Source organism: Microcaecilia unicolor, chromosome 7, assembly GCF_901765095.1.
Source record: "Microcaecilia unicolor chromosome 7, aMicUni1.1, whole genome shotgun sequence".
Taxonomy (NCBI): domain Eukaryota; kingdom Metazoa; phylum Chordata; class Amphibia; order Gymnophiona; family Siphonopidae; genus Microcaecilia; species Microcaecilia unicolor.
Genome location: NC_044037.1, coordinates 187,953 through 207,087, shown reverse-complemented (window position 1 = coordinate 207,087; position 19,135 = coordinate 187,953). Strand labels below are relative to the sequence as shown.

The following is a 19,135-nucleotide window of genomic DNA, read 5'->3' as shown; positions in this document are numbered from 1 at the left end:
ACAAATGTAATAAATAAATAAATACCTCCACACTTAAGGAGGTGGCGCTAAAATTAAAATTACAAAGTGAAAAAATCGAAGATTTGGAAAATAGAGCACGTCGCTCAAATATAAGGATTGTGGGCTTTCCTGAATCTGTTGCGGAGAGAAGTTTGGGGCCACTGCTGGAAAAATGGCTGCAAAAAGAATTTGCTCTATCAGACAGCAATGGGGCGCTCTGTATAGAACGGGCACATAGGAACGGGAGACTACAACCTGAAAAGAATAAGCCAAAAGTGATGATAATCTAAATTCATAACTGTATTCATAAAGAAGAAATCATGCAAGGCTACAAGGTAAAGAGAGGCTCATTAACATATGAAGGCAATAAAATCTTGTTTTTTTTCCGGATTATTCAGCGGGAGTGCAGGAGAGAAGGCGTTTCCATCCGCTGTGTGTACCACGCTGGCTGAGCAGAAGATTCGCTTCATATTAACTTATCCAGTGGTACTAAAGATTCAGAAGGATGGAAAATGGAATGCTTTTGACTCAGCCAATCTGGCCACGGATTTTGTCAATCAAGAACTAGGAGGGCAGACTGGACCCCCCCCCCCCCCCCCGATAAGTTTTTGCTTTTCTGGAACTTTGGTGGTATGAACTTAATGTAGAGGTGGCTAGTCTGCAAATTTAAGAAAAGATGGTGGCAAATACCAAGTGAGATGGCTTACATTATATTGTGAAATGTTTAAGGGGAGCGGGGGCTCTAGCATGCAAGTGATCTCTCAAGATGAGCGCAGGCTCGTTGTGTATCTATGTATCCTTAGCGGGGAGGGGGGAGTAGTAAGGCTCGGGGGGGTCGAGGGCATGGGGTGGAAGGGGAGGTTCAGGGGGGGAAGTTGGAAGGTATATGCTACATTGCTAACAGTTTGGGGAGAGGGGGGGGTTATGGGTAGGGTAGTTGGGAAGGGAGATGTTGGGGCAGGGCTGGCAAGATGTGGAACTCTGAATTTGGATGTGAATATTTCTCCAGTTCCTTATCTCTTAGGTTGTACGTTAGTAGCTTTCAGGCCACTAGGAGACGGGGAGCAGCTGTGGGGCGAGTCTGGGGAAGGGCTGGGCCTCAGGCTTCGTTATACAAATAATATCCTATGCTGAATGTTTTTAAATAATGAGACATCTCAATGTAAAATTGTAACATGGAATGTGGGAGGGATCTCCTCCCCGATAAAACGTAAAAAAATATTGACACATATATTAAGGTGTTGCTTTCTGACACAGTTGTTAAGCATTGTTACCAATAAAAATGATGTAAACATAAAGTTCGTGCCCCCCACCTCTAAATCCAGAAACACAATTGAATATCATCTAGTGTTCCCACTCTAGTCATTAGTCCCAAACACAACTAATTTTGTATTTTTTTTTTTTAAAGGAGGCAGTTTCACCCTGCATTGATGGGTCATCTTCAATTTATCTCCATCCAAGGGGTTTAAGAAAATAACATAAGAACATAATTGCCATACTGGGTCAGACCAAAGGTCATCTAGTCTTGAGTAGTAACTCTTTGAGCAGGGACTGTCTCTCTCTGTTAAATTGTACAGCGCTGCGTAACCCTAGTAGCGCTCTAGAAATGTTAGTAGTAGTAGTACCTCCAACAGCAGCCAAAAAGTTCACAAGTATTCAAACTGTTTATTCCAGGCTACCAAATGGGGTTGTTCTTGAAGAAGATAAACAGTAAATGATATTGTCTGCTATATCTGACCCCGTCCATTTAATTTATGAAGGTTCCAAGAGAGTCTTCTAATTTTTGGAGATATCAGGGAAGGCATTTGTGGAAATATGTTCTAATTCAAAATTACTGAAATGGCATGTCCAGTGGCATAGTGGAAAACACAAGGGTCAGCTTTGATGGAGCCTATAATTTGGTTGTTGGGGTAAGGTAGGGACTCTGAAGGATATCAGTTTTGGATCATTTGTTGATGGTTGCCTGATTGTTGGTGGCTAAGATCTGGAAAGAAGATAATAGGGCCTTCAGTTGGGATTGGGTTCTCAAAGTGCTAACATGACGGCTGAGGGGAGATATGATAGAGGTCTATAAAATGAGTGGAGTGGGTAGACGTGAATCATCTGCTTACTGTTTCCAAAAATACTAGGACTAGGGGGCATGTGAAGAAGCTACAAAGTAGTACATTTAATACGAATCGGAGAAAATTTTTCTTCACTCAACGTGTAATTCAACTCTTGAATTCATTACCAGGGGTTGGGTCTAGACAGTCAAGGAGTTTTACGTAATCAGTGGTATTGACAGGTATCATCTCTCTATATAAAAGGCAACCCCCAACGTTCTGAAGCCTCCACGGAAGTTGAGGGGCCCGAGATATCCGGTGTGTCCTGGAGTGTCTGCACCGCCCTCGCGTCAAAACGTCATGACGTTGAGGGCGGAGCTATGACACTCGAGGGCAGAAACGGAAATGCCACAGGCACGGCCACGGAGGCGCAGCAAAAAAATTTTTAAAAAACCCTCCCCACACACAGCGACGCGAACCACGAACAAGGCAAGTAGCTTGGAGGGAGGGGGCCCCTTGCTAGCGCCCGTTTCATTGTGCTCAAACGGGCATTTTTTCCTAGTGAGTCATAATTTTACAATTTTCTCTTTGAAGTATTTCGCAAGATTGTGTGCTGCTGGTATGTCTGTGCTGTTAGAAGTCACCAGTGTAGTATCTAGTAATTTGTTCACAAGTTGGAAAAGTTTGTGTGTATCCTTGTGGTCTGGTCCAATTTTAGATTTGTAGTATGATCTTTTAGTTTGTTTAATGGTGTATTTGTATTTTCTTTGTAGTTGCTTCCAAGCATTGAGTGCGGAGTCGTCTTTCTTTTTATTCCATGCTTGTTCTAATCTTCTGACCTGTGTTTTTAGTTTTTTCAGTTCTTCGTTGAACCATGGTATTGAGTTCTTTCTATATTAGGTTCTGGTTTGAAGTGGTGCTATGTTGTCTAATATGCTTCTGCATCTATTGTCCCATTCTTGGAGAAATTGGTTTGAGTCTGTCAGGTTAGTCCATTCAATGTTGTAGAATTGTTGCCAGAATGTTAACGGATCTATTTGGCCTCTCGTGGTATAGGTTATTCGTTCTTGTTTGTGGTGTAAGTCTTTCATTCGCCATTGAATGGAAAGGTTTGCTTTATAGTGGTCGGACCGTGGTGTAGTTGTCCACTTTGTAGCTGTTAGTACAAAATTTAAATCAGGGGGGAATTTGTGTGCATTGATGTCTAGTGTGTGTCCTTTAATATGGGTTGGCTGCGTATTTAGCCAATGAAGATCCCATAGTTGGAGGAAGTCTTTGCATTCACGCGTGTTTATTGAATTAGGATCTTCAAGGTGCAGGTTGATATCCCCTACTATAAGAAGGTTGGAGGTAAAAACACATGTGTTCGATATAAAGTCCATAAAGTGTGTTTGACAGTCCTGCCAGTTACCTGGCGGTCTATAGAGCAGGACTGCGTTAAGGTGTTCCTGCAGGTTTGGATGATTGATTCTAACTGAGGCAATTTCAAGTTGGGGGAGAATGGATTCGGCTATGGTTGTGATGGTGAACTGGGTTCTGTAGATTATAGCTATTCCTCCTCCTCTTTTTCCAGTCCTTGTCCAATGGGTAATTCTGTAGCCTGGGGGGCATAGATCTAAGATTATGGGGTCTTTAAGGTCATGAATCCAGGTTTCACTTATGAATAATAGATCAAGATTATCTGTTGTGATCCAGTCTGTTATTGTTGTTGTTTTGTTAACTACTGGTCTGGCATTTACATAACCCAGTTGGATTGTTTGGTAGGGTTCGGTTGGGGTCGAAGATGTATTAATTTTTATTAGTTATCTGTCCTTTTGGTATCTGGGTTTGTTGTGTCCTTTCTTCCCTTTTTGTTGGTTGTGCCCTTGTGTAGTAGATTTTCCTTTCAGTTGGTTGTTATTCTTTTGGCCTGGTGTATTGTATTTGAGTTGTCTGCAGGGTTTGTGTGCTGTGGGTAGATTATTGTCTGAGAGAGGGGTAGTCCATGCGTGGTAGATTAGAGTATAGACCTCAACATGTATACGCTGGAAGGGAGGTGGGAGAGAGGAGATCTGATAAAGACATTTAAATACCATACTGAGAAAAGACCAAGGGTCCATCAAGCCCAGCATCCTATCTCTGACAGCAGCCAATCCAGGCTTCAAGATTGGCTGCTGTCAGAGACAGGATGCTGGGCTTGATGGACCCTTGGTCTTTTCCCAGTATGGCGGTACTTATGTAGAACCATGAGGCAGATAAGGGCCAAATGGCCCATCCATTCTGCCCTTCCTCAGTAACCACTAGCGCCTCCTTTTCCTAAGGGATCCCACGTGTCTGTCCCACACTTTCTTAAATTCTGACACAGTCCTCATCTCCAACTCGAGGCCATTCCACGCATCCACCACCCTTTTTGTGAAATAGTATTTTCTCAGATTCCTCCTAATCCTATTTCCTCTTAACTTCATGCTATGCTCTCTTATTCCAGTTTTCCTTCATTTGAAAAAGGCTCACTTCCTATACATTAACACTTTCTCCCTAGCTGAGTACTTCCACGATAAGATCCACAAGATTAAACTTGAATTCTCAACCAGTTCACCCCCACCTCTCCCTCCCTTAGTCCATTCTCTCAACCCCCAACCCCGCCTCCTTTTCTTCCTTTCCAGAAATCAAACTACACTCCTTCTCTCCTCCTCAAAACTAACCACCTGCTTCTCTGACCCTATTCCCACTCATCTACTCAACACTATCTCACCCACTGTCATCCCTTTCATCTGTCATATCCTCAATCTTTCACTTTCCACTGCGACTGTTCCTGATGCCTTCAAACATGCCGTAGTAACACCACTCCTAAAGAAACCCTCATTGGACCCTACCTGTCCCTCCAACTATCGCCCCATCTCCCTCCTCCCTTTCCTATCCAAGATGCTTGAACGTGCTGTTCACCATCGTTGCCTTGACTTCCTTTCATCTAAAGCAATTCTTGATCCACTTCAATCTGGCTTCTTCATTCAACTGAAAGTCTCCAACGACCTGCTCCAGGCCAGATCCAAAGGTCTCTATTCTAGCCTCATCCTCCTTGATCTCTCTGCTGCTTTTGACACAGTCGATCACCGCTCTGTTCTTTCCTGGTTTTCTTCTTATCTCTCCCAACGTACTTTTAGCGTACACTCTGGTCGATCCTCCTCTTCTATCCTGCTGTCAATGGATGTACCTCAGGGATCCGTCCTGGGACCTCTACTCTTCTCTATCTATAATTTTTCGCTTGGTACTCTGATCTCATCCCATGGTTTTCAGTATCATCTTTACGCCGATGACTCTCAGATCTACCTCTCAACACCAGAAATCTCAGCAAGCGTCCAGGCCAAAGTTTCAGCCTCCCTGTCCGACATTGCTGCCTGGATGTCTCACCGCCATCTGAAGCTAAACATGACCAAGACTGAGCTTCTTATCTTTCCACCTGAACCAACCTCTACTTGCCCCCCATTTTCTATTTCTGTGGATAATACACTCATCCTTCCCGTCTCATCAGCACGTAACCTTGGGGTCATCTTTGACTCCTCCCTCTCCTTCTCTTCACATATTCAACAGACTGCTAAAACCTGTCGTTTCTTCCTCTATAACATCACCAAAATTCGCCCTTTCCTTCCTGAGTACACAACTAGAACACTCATCCACACTCTTATCACCTCCCGCTTAGACTACTGCAACTTGCTTCTCGCAGGTCTCCCACTGAGCCATCTCTCTTCTCTTCAATCTGTTCAAAATTTGGCTGCATGCCTAATATTCCGCCAAAGTCGTTATGCTCATATTAGCCCTCTCCTCAAGTCACTTCATTGGCTCCCTATCCATTTCCGCATACAGGTCAAACTCCTCTTACTGACTTACAAATGCATTCACTCTGCAGCTCCTCAGTTCCTCTCCACTGTCATCTCTCCCTACACTTCTCCCCGGGAACTCCGCTCGCTGGGAAAATCTCTCTTGTCTGCACCCTTCTCCTCCACCGCTAACTCCAGACTCCGTTCCTTCTATCTTGCCGCACCGTATGCCTGGAATAGACTTCCTGAGCCGGTACGTCAAGCCTCATCTCTGGCCGTCTTCAAATCTAAGCTAAAAACCCACCTTTTCGATACTGCTTTTAACTCCTAACCCCTACTCACCTTTCAGAACCCTCACCTTTTCATCGTCCCTTCAACTGTCCCTTATCCCTGATATGTCCTGTCTGTCCTAACCCTTATCCCTCACTTGTCCTGTCTGTCTGTCCTAATTAGATTGTAAGCTCTATCGAGCAGGGACTGTCTCTCTATGTTCTAGTGTAAAGCGCTGCGTACGTCCGGTAGCGCTATAGAAACGATTAGTAGTAGTAAATGTCTTTATCAGATCTCCTCTCTCCCGCCTCTCTTCCAGCGTATACATGTTGAGGTTCATATTCCTGTTCCTATATGTTTTATGAGAGACCATTTACCAATTTAGTAGTTGCCCTCTGGACAGACTCCATGGGTTTATATTTTTCTATGTTTCTAATGTTCAGAGACTTATTTTTAAATGCTGGCTGCTGCATTTACATAGTAGCATAGTAGATGACGACAGAAAAAGACCTGCATGGTCCATCCAGTCTGCCCAACAAGACAAGCTCATATGTGAAACTTTTTCTGTATACCCTACCTCGACCTGTACCTGTCCTCTTCAAGGCACAGACCGTATGTCTGCCCAGCACTATCCCCGCCTCCCAACCACCAGTCCCGCCTCCCACCACCGGCTCTGGCACAAACCGTATAAGTCTGCCCAGCACTATCCCCGCCTTCCAACCACCAGCCCCGCCTCCCACCACCGGCTCTGCCACCCAATCTTGGCTAAGCTCCTGAGGATCTATTCCTTCTGAACAGGATTCCTTTGTTTATCCCACGCATGTTTGAATTCCGTTACCGTTTTCATTTCCACCACCTCCCGCGGGAGGGCATTCCAAGCATCCACTACTCTCTCTTGTCTGGCACTTAATATCCAACTAGTGTCTTTTACTATCCTAAATTTATTGGGATAGTTGTTGGGGAATTTTGTGCAATATCAAGAGGTACCAGCAAGAAATTACAAACTGGCAAAAGGTATGTGCTATAAATTGGTTATGGTAAGCATAATTCTACTTTACTCTCATGTAACTGCTTCTAAACAGTTTATACAGACACAAAAGAGAGGGTAAAACAGCATACAAAATAATACAGCCAAGTTGGAAAAGAAGACAGGAGGTTTTATAACCTCTCCAAGGAAGAAAACAAGGCACTCAAGAATCTAAGAGACAACTTCGAGATCACCATCAAACCTGCGGACAAGGGTGGAGGAATTGTAATTATGAACACCATTGATTACATTGCGGAGATCAATAGACAGCTGTCCAATGAGGAATTTTACCAACTATTGGAGAATGACCCCACGGAGGAATTGAGGAAGGAGATTAACTTTTGGGTCAATTTTGGCTTCGATGCAGGATTTCTTACACTGAAAGAAAAGGACTTCCTCACAGTTAAGCATCCTGTTATTCCAGTCATCTATATTTTACCCAAGATTCACACGACGCTAATGAATCCTCCAGGAAGACCTATAGTATCGGGAATAGGTTCTATTCTCGAACCACTCTCCATGTTTGTGGACTCCTTCTTGAGACCAATGATTCCACAGGTCAAATTATATATCAGGGACTCAGCACATCCAATTAACTTGCTGCAGGAATTTGATGGAGATTTGACTGATATCATTCTTGTTACTTTTGACCTTGAATCGTTATACACTAACATTCCTCAACCACAAGCTCTTCAAATCATCACTGATGTCCTTAATGATAAGAGACCAGAACAACAGAGTTCCCGCCACTTTTATAGTCCAGCTGGCTTCTATAGCATTACAGGAGAACTACTTCAGCTTTCAAGGAAAATTCTTCATACAAATTAAAGGCACTGCGATGGGGGCAAGTATGGCCCCCGATATTGCTATTCTATATGTGGCCTTTTTTGAGTATCTACATCTGGAAACGCATCCATACCAAGATGAAGTGCGACTTTGGAAAAGATATATTGACGACATCCTTGTGTTATGGAAAGGTACCATCGAGAGATTGGAGGAATTCCATGATTGGATCAATAGACTAGATCCAAATCTCAAATTTACCATGCATCATAACTCTAATGAGATCCCGTTTTTGGACATACTTATCAAGAAAGGTACTTATAGGTTTAACACCACCATTTACAAAAAACCAACTGATAAGAATCACTATCTTCATTTTCAGTCATCACAATAGACATCTCAAGGAAAACCTCCCAGCATCCCAATTTTTGAGACTAAGAAAATTATGCAGTGATTACACTGATTTTGAAAATCAAGTGGCACCCATGGCCCAAAGATTTCGTGAGAGGGTACCCCGAGAAATGTATACACAAAGGAGTCAGAAGAGCAATGATCGTCAATAGGGATGACCTACTAACAAGAAATGAAGAAAGAAGAAGGCCGGATATTGTATGCAGTATGAGATTTTCTCATCTTTCAAAGGATATCAAAAAGATTCTACACAGACATTGGCACATTCTGGAGGGGCATCAATGTTTTGAGGGTCTATCCGTCAATTAATAAACAAGAAACTTTGATCATCTCAATCCTGAAGGCCCAGTGTTGCTTTTTTGTTTCTCTAAACAGTTTATGCCAGTTTAGTGAACTTCTAATAACCTTTGTAACAAATCAATTATACTGCTGCACATGTATGTTATGTCACTTTTCAAATGTATTATTTGTTATACCACAGATCAATAAAAAAGAAATGTCTAAGCAGTTTACAAAAATATATAATCAAATCTGAGGAGGTAAGTAAAGCAGACAACCAATATAAGGACGAGATAAAAACAAAAAAAAAAAAACCATCACTTTCAGGTAAGTAGTACAGCTTTGATTCCTAGGGAAACATGAGGGTACTGGACTGTGTATGCTCACTGTATGATCAGCCTGGGTCCATTGATGGAAAAGTTTGAGAAAAGTAAGTCTAGAGGGTGCCCTTACATTTCTGAAAGGACGGCTCGGACAAAAACTGGGTGACATGGTCATATCTTTTCTTAGTAAATAGAAGCTTAATTGCTGCATTTTGCACTTCTGAGCAAACATTACTTGTGCACGTGAAGATAATTAGGAATTACTGATGTGCCACACTCCTGCATAGCTAATATTTATCTGAAAAACATTCCATGTATTTAGTTCCATTTCATAGATATATAACATTTCCTGTAAGGTAGGTAGTGTAGTAAGCATCTATTATTTTTTTTCTGTATGTGCTTGAGTAGCAAAGAATTTGTATGGTTATTTGTCTCAGTGCTGAGAAATTTTTGCTAAAGAAATCTTTCTGTAGCAGTTTATGGCTGAATAGAAGTGAATTTTTCTCTGACATCGATATCCGGTTAGCAGACTGAATATTGACACGAACCAGATAACTCTGGGGACTGCCTCGCTCTACTTGCAGACCATTCTGACACTGTCAGGTAATGCTGATGTGATCTGTATGGAAATTTAGCAGCATTGTCCCTATAGTGCCGCTGACTCTCCCGATCCAGTACTGCTAACCAATTAAGGGCTTCTTTTAACAAACCATGCTAGCAATTCCTGGTGCAGTAATGCCGACAGTCTATGGGCTTCGTCAGCATTGCCACACGGGAATCACTAGCGTGGTTTGGTGAAAGAGGCAGTAAGTGCTGCTGAATACTAGCAGTGTATATTTAGTTGGAATTTATATGTTTGTGTGTTGTAGCCTTATACTAGGTTCCAGGTATAGTTTTAGTAATGCAACATTTATCTCCTTACTTTGTTTCTCTTCTGTTCTAGTTTTATCCCAGTTGAAGCTTCCTAAGACTACAGCAGTTCCACTTCAGACACAACAAAATAACAGGTGGGTTAAAAATAAAAAAAACAAGAGATTTAAATAATACAAGATAGTATAGACCCAAGTGTCTTATTAAATTTTAACACTAATGGTTCATAACCTAAAGAGATTTAGTTAAATGATGAATTTACAGAATCATTACTATATGAAATAATTTTGAAATAAATGGTTGTGAATTGCAGCCAGTTAGAATTTTCCATGGATAATTGGGAGTCCTCACAAATATAGTGACATTATTATCCAAAGGAGATATGACCACAGCAGTGTAAGCAAAACTCAAGAACTTTCCAGAATGCTGTACCAAACCACTTGGCAATAGTTATCGTAATATGATCACATTTGACTTAAAACTGAAGTGACAACATTAAGGAAATCTACTGTCGGCATTTAACTTTTTAGAAAGAGCACGTGAAGGAGTGGGTGGTACATGGCTTGGTTTCCATAGGTTCATTCTCTCACCAAAGCTGAAATTGGACCACCTTACAGCAGGTGGCCCTACGCTACTGAGTCAGAGGGTGGGGTTTGTACTACCTGCATATAATTGCTATTCTCTGAACATAGAAAAAAAATATAGACTTAGGAAACGAAAAAGAATCTTTCTCCGAGGACAAGCAGGCTGCTTGTTCTCGCATGTGGGTTGACGTCCGCGTCGGCCCAGGAATCGGCATTTTTCGAGCAAAATATAAAAAAAAGTTTTGCCAGAGTCTTCTGGCAAGTATGCAGCGCACATGCATGGACCAATTTTCCCTACCCGTCGCGTGAGCACATTCCCTCAGTTTTCTTTTTTCCGCGTTGAGGTGCAGTAGGTTTTGATCTCCGCTCCTTTCCAGCCCAGGAAAAGAGTCTTCAAAATTTTTTGCTTGTGTTGCTAATAATTTCTTTATTTTACTAACAATTATCAGTTTAAAAAAAAAGTTCCCGTAGTGTCTTTTAGATTTGTTCTCCTTTTCAATTTTCCTTTGTTTTTCGACGCCAGCTTATCCCCTTTCTTTTTTGTGCCCTTTTTTCGGTTAACGAGGCACAATCGTGTCTTTTGATTTCGCCAAAGCCGTTTTACCTTCCATGTCATCAAAGACACCCAGCAGCTTCAAACTTTGTACTATGTGCAACCGGACCATTTCAGGTACCGATACCCACGCCTGGTGTATCCAGTGCCATGGGCCCGACCATAGCCCAGCTGCTTGTAGTCTGTGTCTTCGAATGAAGAAACGGACCCAAGCGTCTTGAAGTCCAACGAGAAAAGCTTTTTGGGGCTCGGTCCGGTCCTTTGACATTGGTACCGAGGTCAGCGGTGTCGACATCGAGGGAAGCATCGACATCTGGAGCGGAGGTAATGGCTGCTGAAAGACCAATTCCATATCATCAAGCTGATCAATCCATAGACTGGTGGGTTGTGTCCATCTACCAGCAGGTGGAGATAGAGAGCAAACTTTTGCCTCCCTATATGTGGTCATGTGCTGCCGGAAACTCCTCAGTATGTTCTCTATCTCAGCAGGTGGTGGTCACACACAGCAGCAGCTCTGGCTAGGCCTCCAAGCCTAATCCTTAGGTTTTGTTGAGGCCTGGGGTTGAGGGCTCTTTTGAGCAAGTGCAAACCTGGTGGTGCCAGGTCCCTCCTTTTCCCCCCCCCTCCCGCTGGCTCCGTTTAAAAAAAAAAAAAAAAAAATATTTTTAAACGTCTTTAAAGGCGTTTAATTCGACGTTTCTTTAAACGTTCATTGCAGCTACTCACTGGGACACCAGTTCGTTACAGCTCGGAGCGGCAAGCAGGTAATTTTACCTTTTTATAGCGGGCAGGGGGTTCCCCGATTCTTCTCCTCGTGGCAATGGCGTCGGAGGGCGAGGGCGCAAAGGGTCGCTCCCCGGATCGCTGGAGCGCTTCTAGAGGGGATGCGGGGGTTTTACAACCTGATTCGCCCTTGATGGGTGATAGTTTAGTGACCGATGAATGTCCCGGTCGTTCCTCCGGCGTGGCGGTTTTTTTCCCGCCATAAACGCCCATCCCCCGCTCCTCGCCTCCGCCATCTTGGCCGGCCACGCGGCTCGGACGGCTTCTTCGGGGCCGCCCTTGAGGTTGGAGACATTAATGCCATGAACGCCCTTAATTTGGGCGACGGCACAAAAGCGGCTAAAGTTAAGCGCCGTTCTTCCCGCGCGGCTCCTTCACGGAGTTTCGCGCCGGACGCCATTTTGGATGCGCAGCATGTCTCTCCCCCGCTATTGCGAGCGCCGGTTGAGAGTGCGTCTAGGGCTGTTGCCCAGGCTGCGGAAGTGCACAGTCTGGGGGGTTTCTCCCCCGAGTTTGTTTTGCTGCTGCATCAGGCTTTCCTCATGCAAAACGCTGCCCCTGCTCCCTCTTCTGATAAAGAGGTTGAGGTTCCCAGAGGTAAACGCCCTCGGGTTGATTTCCAGGCCTTGGAGGACTTTTGTCTCCTCCGATGTAGATGAGGGCAGCGTGTCTGAGGTCTCCCAACGATCCTTTGCGGATTCCTTGGAGGAGATAGATCCCCGCTCGGCTGGAGCGGATGACCCCTCTGCAGCGCGGCTTTTTAGCCCAGAGGATTTGCCCAACCTGTTGTTACAGGCCATGGACACTTTGAAGATTTCCTCTCCGGAGGACGTCTCTCCCTCAGCCCCTGTTGGCTCTGCCATTATGCTGGGGACGAAGCGCCCGCCTAGAACCTTCCACGTGCATGATGCCATGCACACCTTAACTGCGGCTCAATGGGATGTCCCGGAAACGAGCCTTAAAGTGGCTAGGGCTATGTCCCGCCTCTATCCTTTGGCTGTGAGTGAACGTGAGGCCTATCTGTGGCCTACCGTGGATTCTTTCATCACTGCGGTGACTAAGAAAACGGCGTTGCCGGTGGAAGGTGGCACGGCCCTAAAGGACGCCCAAGACAGAAGATTGGAGGCGGCCTTAAGGTCGTCCTTGGAGGCAGCTGCTTTAAGTTTGCAGGCCTCAGTTTGCGGCTCCTATGTGGCCAGGGCGTGCCGGACTATGGTGCAGCGGGCTTCCCCCTCGGATCATTCCTTGAGGGCTGATTGGCCGGCCCTGGAATCGGGCTTAGCCTATTTGGCAGACTTGCTGTATGATGTCTGGAGAGCCTCAGCTAAAGGCATGGCTCAGACAGTCTCTGCGCGGCGGTGGCTTTGGCTGAAACATTGGTCTGCTGACCACGCCTCTAAATCCCGCCTGGCTAGATTGCCTTTTAAAGGCAAGCTGCTCTTTGGGGTCGAGCTGGACAAAATCGTGACCGATCTCGGCACGTCTAAGGGCAAGAAATTACCAGAGGTCAGGGCTCGGGTTAGTACTCGTCCCCATACCTCCATACCGCCCGGGCAAGTCGGGTTCCTCTGCCCCCTCTTCCTTCAAGAGGAATTTCTCCCCCAAGCAGCATTCCTTTCGCAGAGACCGCCGTCCCGGAGGTGCTCCCTCCGGTCCTCCCCCAGGGTCTCGTACCCAATGACGGGGCCTTGGTCCACGCCCCAGTGCAGATTGGAGGACGGCTGTCCTCGTTTCTGGGCGAGTGGATCACTATAACTTCAGACGCGTGGGTGCTGGAAGTCATCAGAGACGGCTACAAGCTAGAGTTCTGCCAACCCTTAAGAGACGGGTTTGTACTCTCTCCCTGCAAGTCTCCGGTCAAGCTGTGGTAGTGCAGCAGACCTTGGACAACCTGATCCGCCTGGGTGCGGTCGTTCCGATGCCAAAAAATCAGATTGGCAAGGGACGTTACTCCATTTACTTTGTGGTTCCAAAGAAAGGAGGTTCTGTCCGGCCTATCCTCGACCTCAAAGGGGTCAATCGGGCCTGGAAAGTGAGGCACTTTCGCATGGAGACTCTCCGCTCTGTTATAGCGGCAGTGAAGGCAGGAGAGTTCTTGGCTTCCTTGGACATCAAGGAAGCGTACCTGCATATTCCCATCTGGCCTCCTCTCCAACGCTTTCTGCGTTTTACAGTCCTGAGACGACACTTCCAGTTCAGAGCCCTCCCTTTCGGGTTGGCTACTGTTCCGCGGACCTTTTCCAAAGTAATGGGGGTCATAGCGGCCTTCCTGCTAAAGGAAGGAGTACAAGTCCATCCTTATCTGGACGACTGGTTGATCCGAGCCCCCTCTTATGCAGAGTGCGGCAAAGCTATGGACCGGGTAGTTGCTCTTTTGAGCTCCCTGGGATGGATCATCAACTGGAAGAAGAGCCAGCTGCGCCCGACTCAGTCCCTGGTGTATCTGGGAGTTCGATTCGACACCCAAGTGGGCAGAGTGTTCCTGCCAGACAATCGGATTGTCAAGCTTCAGGCTCAGGTGGACTAGTTCCTAGTAGCCTCTCCTATTCGGGCTTGGGACTACGTGCAGCTGTTGGGCTCTATGACGGCCACGATGGAAGTAGTGCCCTGGGCCAGGGCTCATATGAGACCACTACAGCTATCTCTGCTGCTGCGCTGGACTCCGATGTCGGAGGATTATGCTGTGCGCCTTCCCGTGGACCCAGCAGTGCGCAAGGCGCTGAGCTGGTGGACGCAGACAGACAAGTTGTCTGCAGGATTGCCTCTGGTGACCCCGGAGTGGATTGTCGTCACGACAGACGCCTCTTTGATGGGCTGGGGAGCCCACTGCTTGGGAAGGACAGCGCAGGGGCTCTAGTCTCCTGCAGAGGCAAGTGGTCTATCAACCTCCTGGAACTCAGAGCCATTCGCTTGGTGTTATTGGAGTTCATCCCGGTACTCGTGTTGAAGCCTGTACGGGTCCTGTCGGACAATGCCACGGCTGTGGCCTATATCAACCGCCAGGAGGTACCAGAGCGCCCCTCTAGCCAAGGAGGCTATGAGTGTTTGCCAGTGGGCGGAAGCGAACCTGGAGCAGCTTTCAGCGGCCCACATTGCCGGAGTCATGAATGTCAAGGCGGACTTTCTCAGTCGCCATACCTTGGAGCCCGGAGAGTGGCAACTATCTGCTCAGGCGTTCTTGGACATCACGAAGCGCTGGGGCCAGCCGAGCCTAGATCTGATGGCGTCATCGGCCAATGGCCAAGTGCCGCGCTTTTTTCAGCAGAGGACGGGACCCTCGATCCCTGGGAGTAGATGCTCTTCTCCAACAGTGGCCGACACAAGAGCTCCTCTATGTGTTCCCGCCCTGGCTCATGTTGGGCAGGGTGCTAGACGGGTGGCAAAGCATCCCGGCAGGGTAATCCTGGTGGGTCCGGATTGGCCCAGACGTCCCTGGTATGCGGACTTGTTCAGGCTCTCAGTCGACGATCCTCTGCGGCTGTCAGTGGAGCAGGGCCTGTTACATCAGGGTCCCGTGATGATGGAGGATCCCTCTCCCTTTGGTCTTACGGCCTGGCTATTGAGCGGCAGCGTCTGAGGAAGAAGGGATTCTCAGACAAGGTCATCGCCACTATGCGGAGAGCGAGGAAGCGCTCTACTTCTACTGCTTACGCCAGGGTTTGGCGTATCTTTGCAGCATGGTGTGAAGCAGGCTCACTTTCTCCCTTCACTGCTCCAATTTCTTCAGTGTTGGCGTTCCTGCAAGAAGGCCTGTCGCTCAGTTCCCTTAAAGTCCAGGTAGCGGCTCTGGCTTGCTTCAGGGGCCGCCTGAAGGGTGCTTCCCTGGCTTCGCAGCCAGATGTGGTGCGCTTTCTCAAGGGAGTTAATCACCTGCGCCCTCCTCTGCACTCAGTGGTGCCTGCGTGGAATCTCAACCTGGTGCTAAGAGCATTGCAGAAGCCGCCTTTGGAACCCTTGTCGAGGGCATCTCTGAAAGACCTGACGTTGAAAGCAGTCTTTTTGGTGGCTATCACTTCAGACAGAAGAGTTTCCGAGCTCCAGGCGCTCTCATGTCGAGAGCCTTTCTGCAGTGCACTGAGGCAGGAGTGACTATTCGCACAGTGCCTTCCTTCCTGCCCAAGATTGGTTCTCGCTTCCATGTGAATCAGCAGCTCTGTCTCCCTTCCTTTCGTAGGGAGGACTACCCAGAGGAGTACTCCGCTCTTGAATATCTGGATGTGAGACGAGTCATCATCAGTTACTTGGAAGTGACCAATGATTTCCGGAAATCGGATCATCTGTTTGTCCTGTTTGCAGGTCCTCGTAAGGGTCTGCAGGCTGCTAAGCCTACAGTGGCAAGATGGGTCCAGGAAGCCATTGCAGCGGCTTATGTGGCCGCGGGGAAGGTGCCGCCTATCCAGCTGAAGGCTCACTCCACGAGAGCTCAGGCGGCCTCGATGGCAGAGGCCGGATCCGTCTCCTTGGAAGAGATATGCAAGGCGGCAACGTGGGCTTCGGCTCATACATTCTCCAAGCATTACCGTTTGACTGTGGCTGCACGGGCGGAGGCCCGGTTTGGAGCTTCAGTGTTGAGGTCAGGGATTTCTATGTCCCGCCCTGGGTGAGTACTGCTTCGGTACATCCCACCAGTCTATGGATTGATCAGCTTGATGATATGGAAGGTAAAATTATGTATAATCATACCTGATAATTTTCTTTCCATTAATCATAGCTGATCAATCCATAGCCCCTCCCAGATATCTGTACTGTTTATATTCTGGTTGAATTTTAGGTTCAAGTTTAGCCTTCAGTTACTTCAGGAGGACTTCGTGTTCAAGTTCTTCTTTCACTTGGATTCTTCAAGAGTTGAGACGACTTTGTGTTACAGTGAGCTGCTGCATTCCTCTCCCCTCCGTTTTACGGGGCTGGATTGAGACATAAATTCTGCCGGCACTCCCTCCCGCTTCGTGCGGCTGTAGGGCAGCTTTGTACCCCTCCCGCTTCAGCGGTGTTAGGGTCAGTCAGCTCCTCCCGCGGTTGCGGTTGCAGGATAAGCCAGATCCCCCCGCATCGGCGGGTGTGGTGTCCCTCCCCCGCTCCGCGGGGATGAGCTGGACGGATTCCCCTCCCCCACTTGTGTGGGGATGAGCTGGGTTAATTCCCCTCCCCCGTTTCGGCGGTGGTGAGCTGGGCAGAGTGTCCCTTCGTGGGTGTAATTCTCTAAGTGCTGAGTCCTGCGGATGGAGCTTTGATATCGACATACTGAGGAGTTTCCGGCAGCACATGACCACATATAGGGAGGCAAAGTTTGCTCTCTATCTCCACCTGCTGGTAGATGGACACAACCCACCAGTCTATGGATTGATCAGCTATGATTAATGGAAAGAAAATTATCAGGTATGATTATACATAATTTTACCTTTGTGCTGGGAGCAGTGAGGCATCGAGTGGGTCTCCACCTGCCTTGAGGCCTCCTGCTATGCAGGCCACCCCGGCCCCAAGGAGGCGTGAGGATTCCACATCCTCATCGGTACCGAGGAGTCTCAATGACGGGTGTCGAGCGAAGTCGAAGAAGCACCGTCATCGTTCTCCTTCGACACACAGTGCCGGGAGTTCCGGGGCATCAAGGGAATCGGCAGCGGAGAAGCATCAGCACCGATAGGATCACTCCCCATCTATTCAGGAGATGCCGATGTGTCGGACTTCTGGCAGTCCGGTACCTGCTCCTGAGCCTCGACAGATTCTGCCAGTGGCTCCTTTACCGACCCCGCAGCCTTGTCTGACAGTGGCTCTTGACGAGCGCATCAGGGCGCTGCTTCCAGAACTTCTGGAAGGATTGCTGTGCCAGTCTGCTTTGGTGTTGGGCGTGCTTGCGCCTTCCATACCATCTGCTGCAGCAGCATCTGGCCCTTCGCCTGTGGTGAGGTCCCCGACCTCGGTGCCGCCTGCCACCCAGGTTGACTCCCCTTCGATGTCGGTGGAGGAAGCTTCACCGCAGTCCAGGCGGGTGTCGACTTCTCGGCACCGCCGTCGAGATCGTCACTCCTCTGCATTGAGGCAGGCTCGGTTTCGGACTGCTCTGATGGATGTCTTGTCCGATACTGAAGAGGAGCGTTCGTGGGAGGAAGAGGAAGATCCCAGGTACTTTTCTTCTGACGAGTCCTATGGGATTCCTTCTGAGCCTTCCCAGCCACCAGAAAGGAGACTTTCTCCACCGAAGAGTCTATCCTTTACCTTCTTTGATCGGGAAATGGCTGCAGCTATTCCCTTCCCTATGGAGGTTGAGGATGAGCCCAGGGCTAAGATGCTCGAGCTCCTGGATTATCCTTCTCCACCTGGAGAGGCTGCAATGGCTCCTTTGCATAATGTACTGAGGGAAGTCCTTATGTGAAACTGGTCGTTCCCTCTGTCTAATCCCATGATCCTGAAAAAGGCTGAATCCCAATATCAGATCCACGGTGAACCTGGTTTGATGAGGTCTCAGCTACCTCACAAATTCCATGGTGATGGACTCCGCCCTCAAAGAGCCAAGAGCACTAGGGACTATGCCTCGGCGCCCCCCAGGTAGAGAATCCAGAACCTTGGACTCTTTGGGAGGAAGATGTATCAGGCCGCTACGCTCACTGCCAAGATCCAGACTTACCAGCTCTTCACGAGCGTCCACTTGCGGAACTCAGTGAGGCAACTGTCCAGCTTGGTTGATGCACTCCCTCCGGAGCAGGCTGAGTCTTTTTGCCAGGTGGTCAGGCAGCAGAAGGTGTGTCAAATTCCTGGCCAGTGGTACCTTTGACACTTTTGATGTAGCATTCAGGATCGCTGCCCAAGGTATAGTGATGTGCAGACTCTCATGGCTGCGTGTCTCTGACCTGGATCATTCGGTCCAGCAGCGGATGGCGGATGTTCCTTGCCGGGGGAATAACCTTTTTTGTGAGAAAGAAGAGGATCTAGTTGGCCAGATCAAGAAGCACAATGATGGTATGCATTCTCTCTCCTGACGGGCGTCTTCTGCTACAACCTCCTCATCTAGGAGGTTTTTTGGAGGGAAGAGGAGTGCTCCCTATTCCTTGCTAGGCGTAGGTACACTCCTGCTTCTCGGCAGCCTGCCCAGGCTCAGTCCCAGCGTGCTCGTTCTCGTCAACAGCATGTGCCTAAGGCCACTGTGGCTCCCCTGCAAAAGCAAGAGATGGGCTTTGACTGGCTCCAGTTCAGCATAGCCTCTGTAAACATATCCGTACCGGACAACTTGCCGGTTGGGGGGAAGTTAATGTTTTTTCACCAAAGGTGGCCTTTTATACCTCTGACCAGTGGGTTCTTCAAATTGTCCGGTTAGGATACACCCTCATTCTGGAATCCAAGCCTCCAAATTGCCCACCCGGAGCTCAGTCCTGCAGCTCCCAGCACAAGCAGGTACTTGCAGAGGAACTCTCCGCCCTTCTA

The 19,135-nt window shown here is 47.7% G+C and overlaps 1 protein-coding gene across 2 annotated transcripts in view; it reads left to right on the top strand.

Annotated features, from left to right (window-relative positions):
• Positions 1–19,135, top strand: part of GCNA (germ cell nuclear acidic peptidase) — a 194,587-nt gene that overhangs the window by 76,070 nt on the left and 99,382 nt on the right. For both annotated transcript variants that reach the window (XM_030208832.1, XM_030208833.1), the window contains exon 5: positions 9,873–9,936. In XM_030208832.1, coding sequence (XP_030064692.1) covers positions 9,873–9,936 — 64 coding nt within the window. The remainder of the gene's footprint in view (positions 1–9,872; positions 9,937–19,135) is intronic.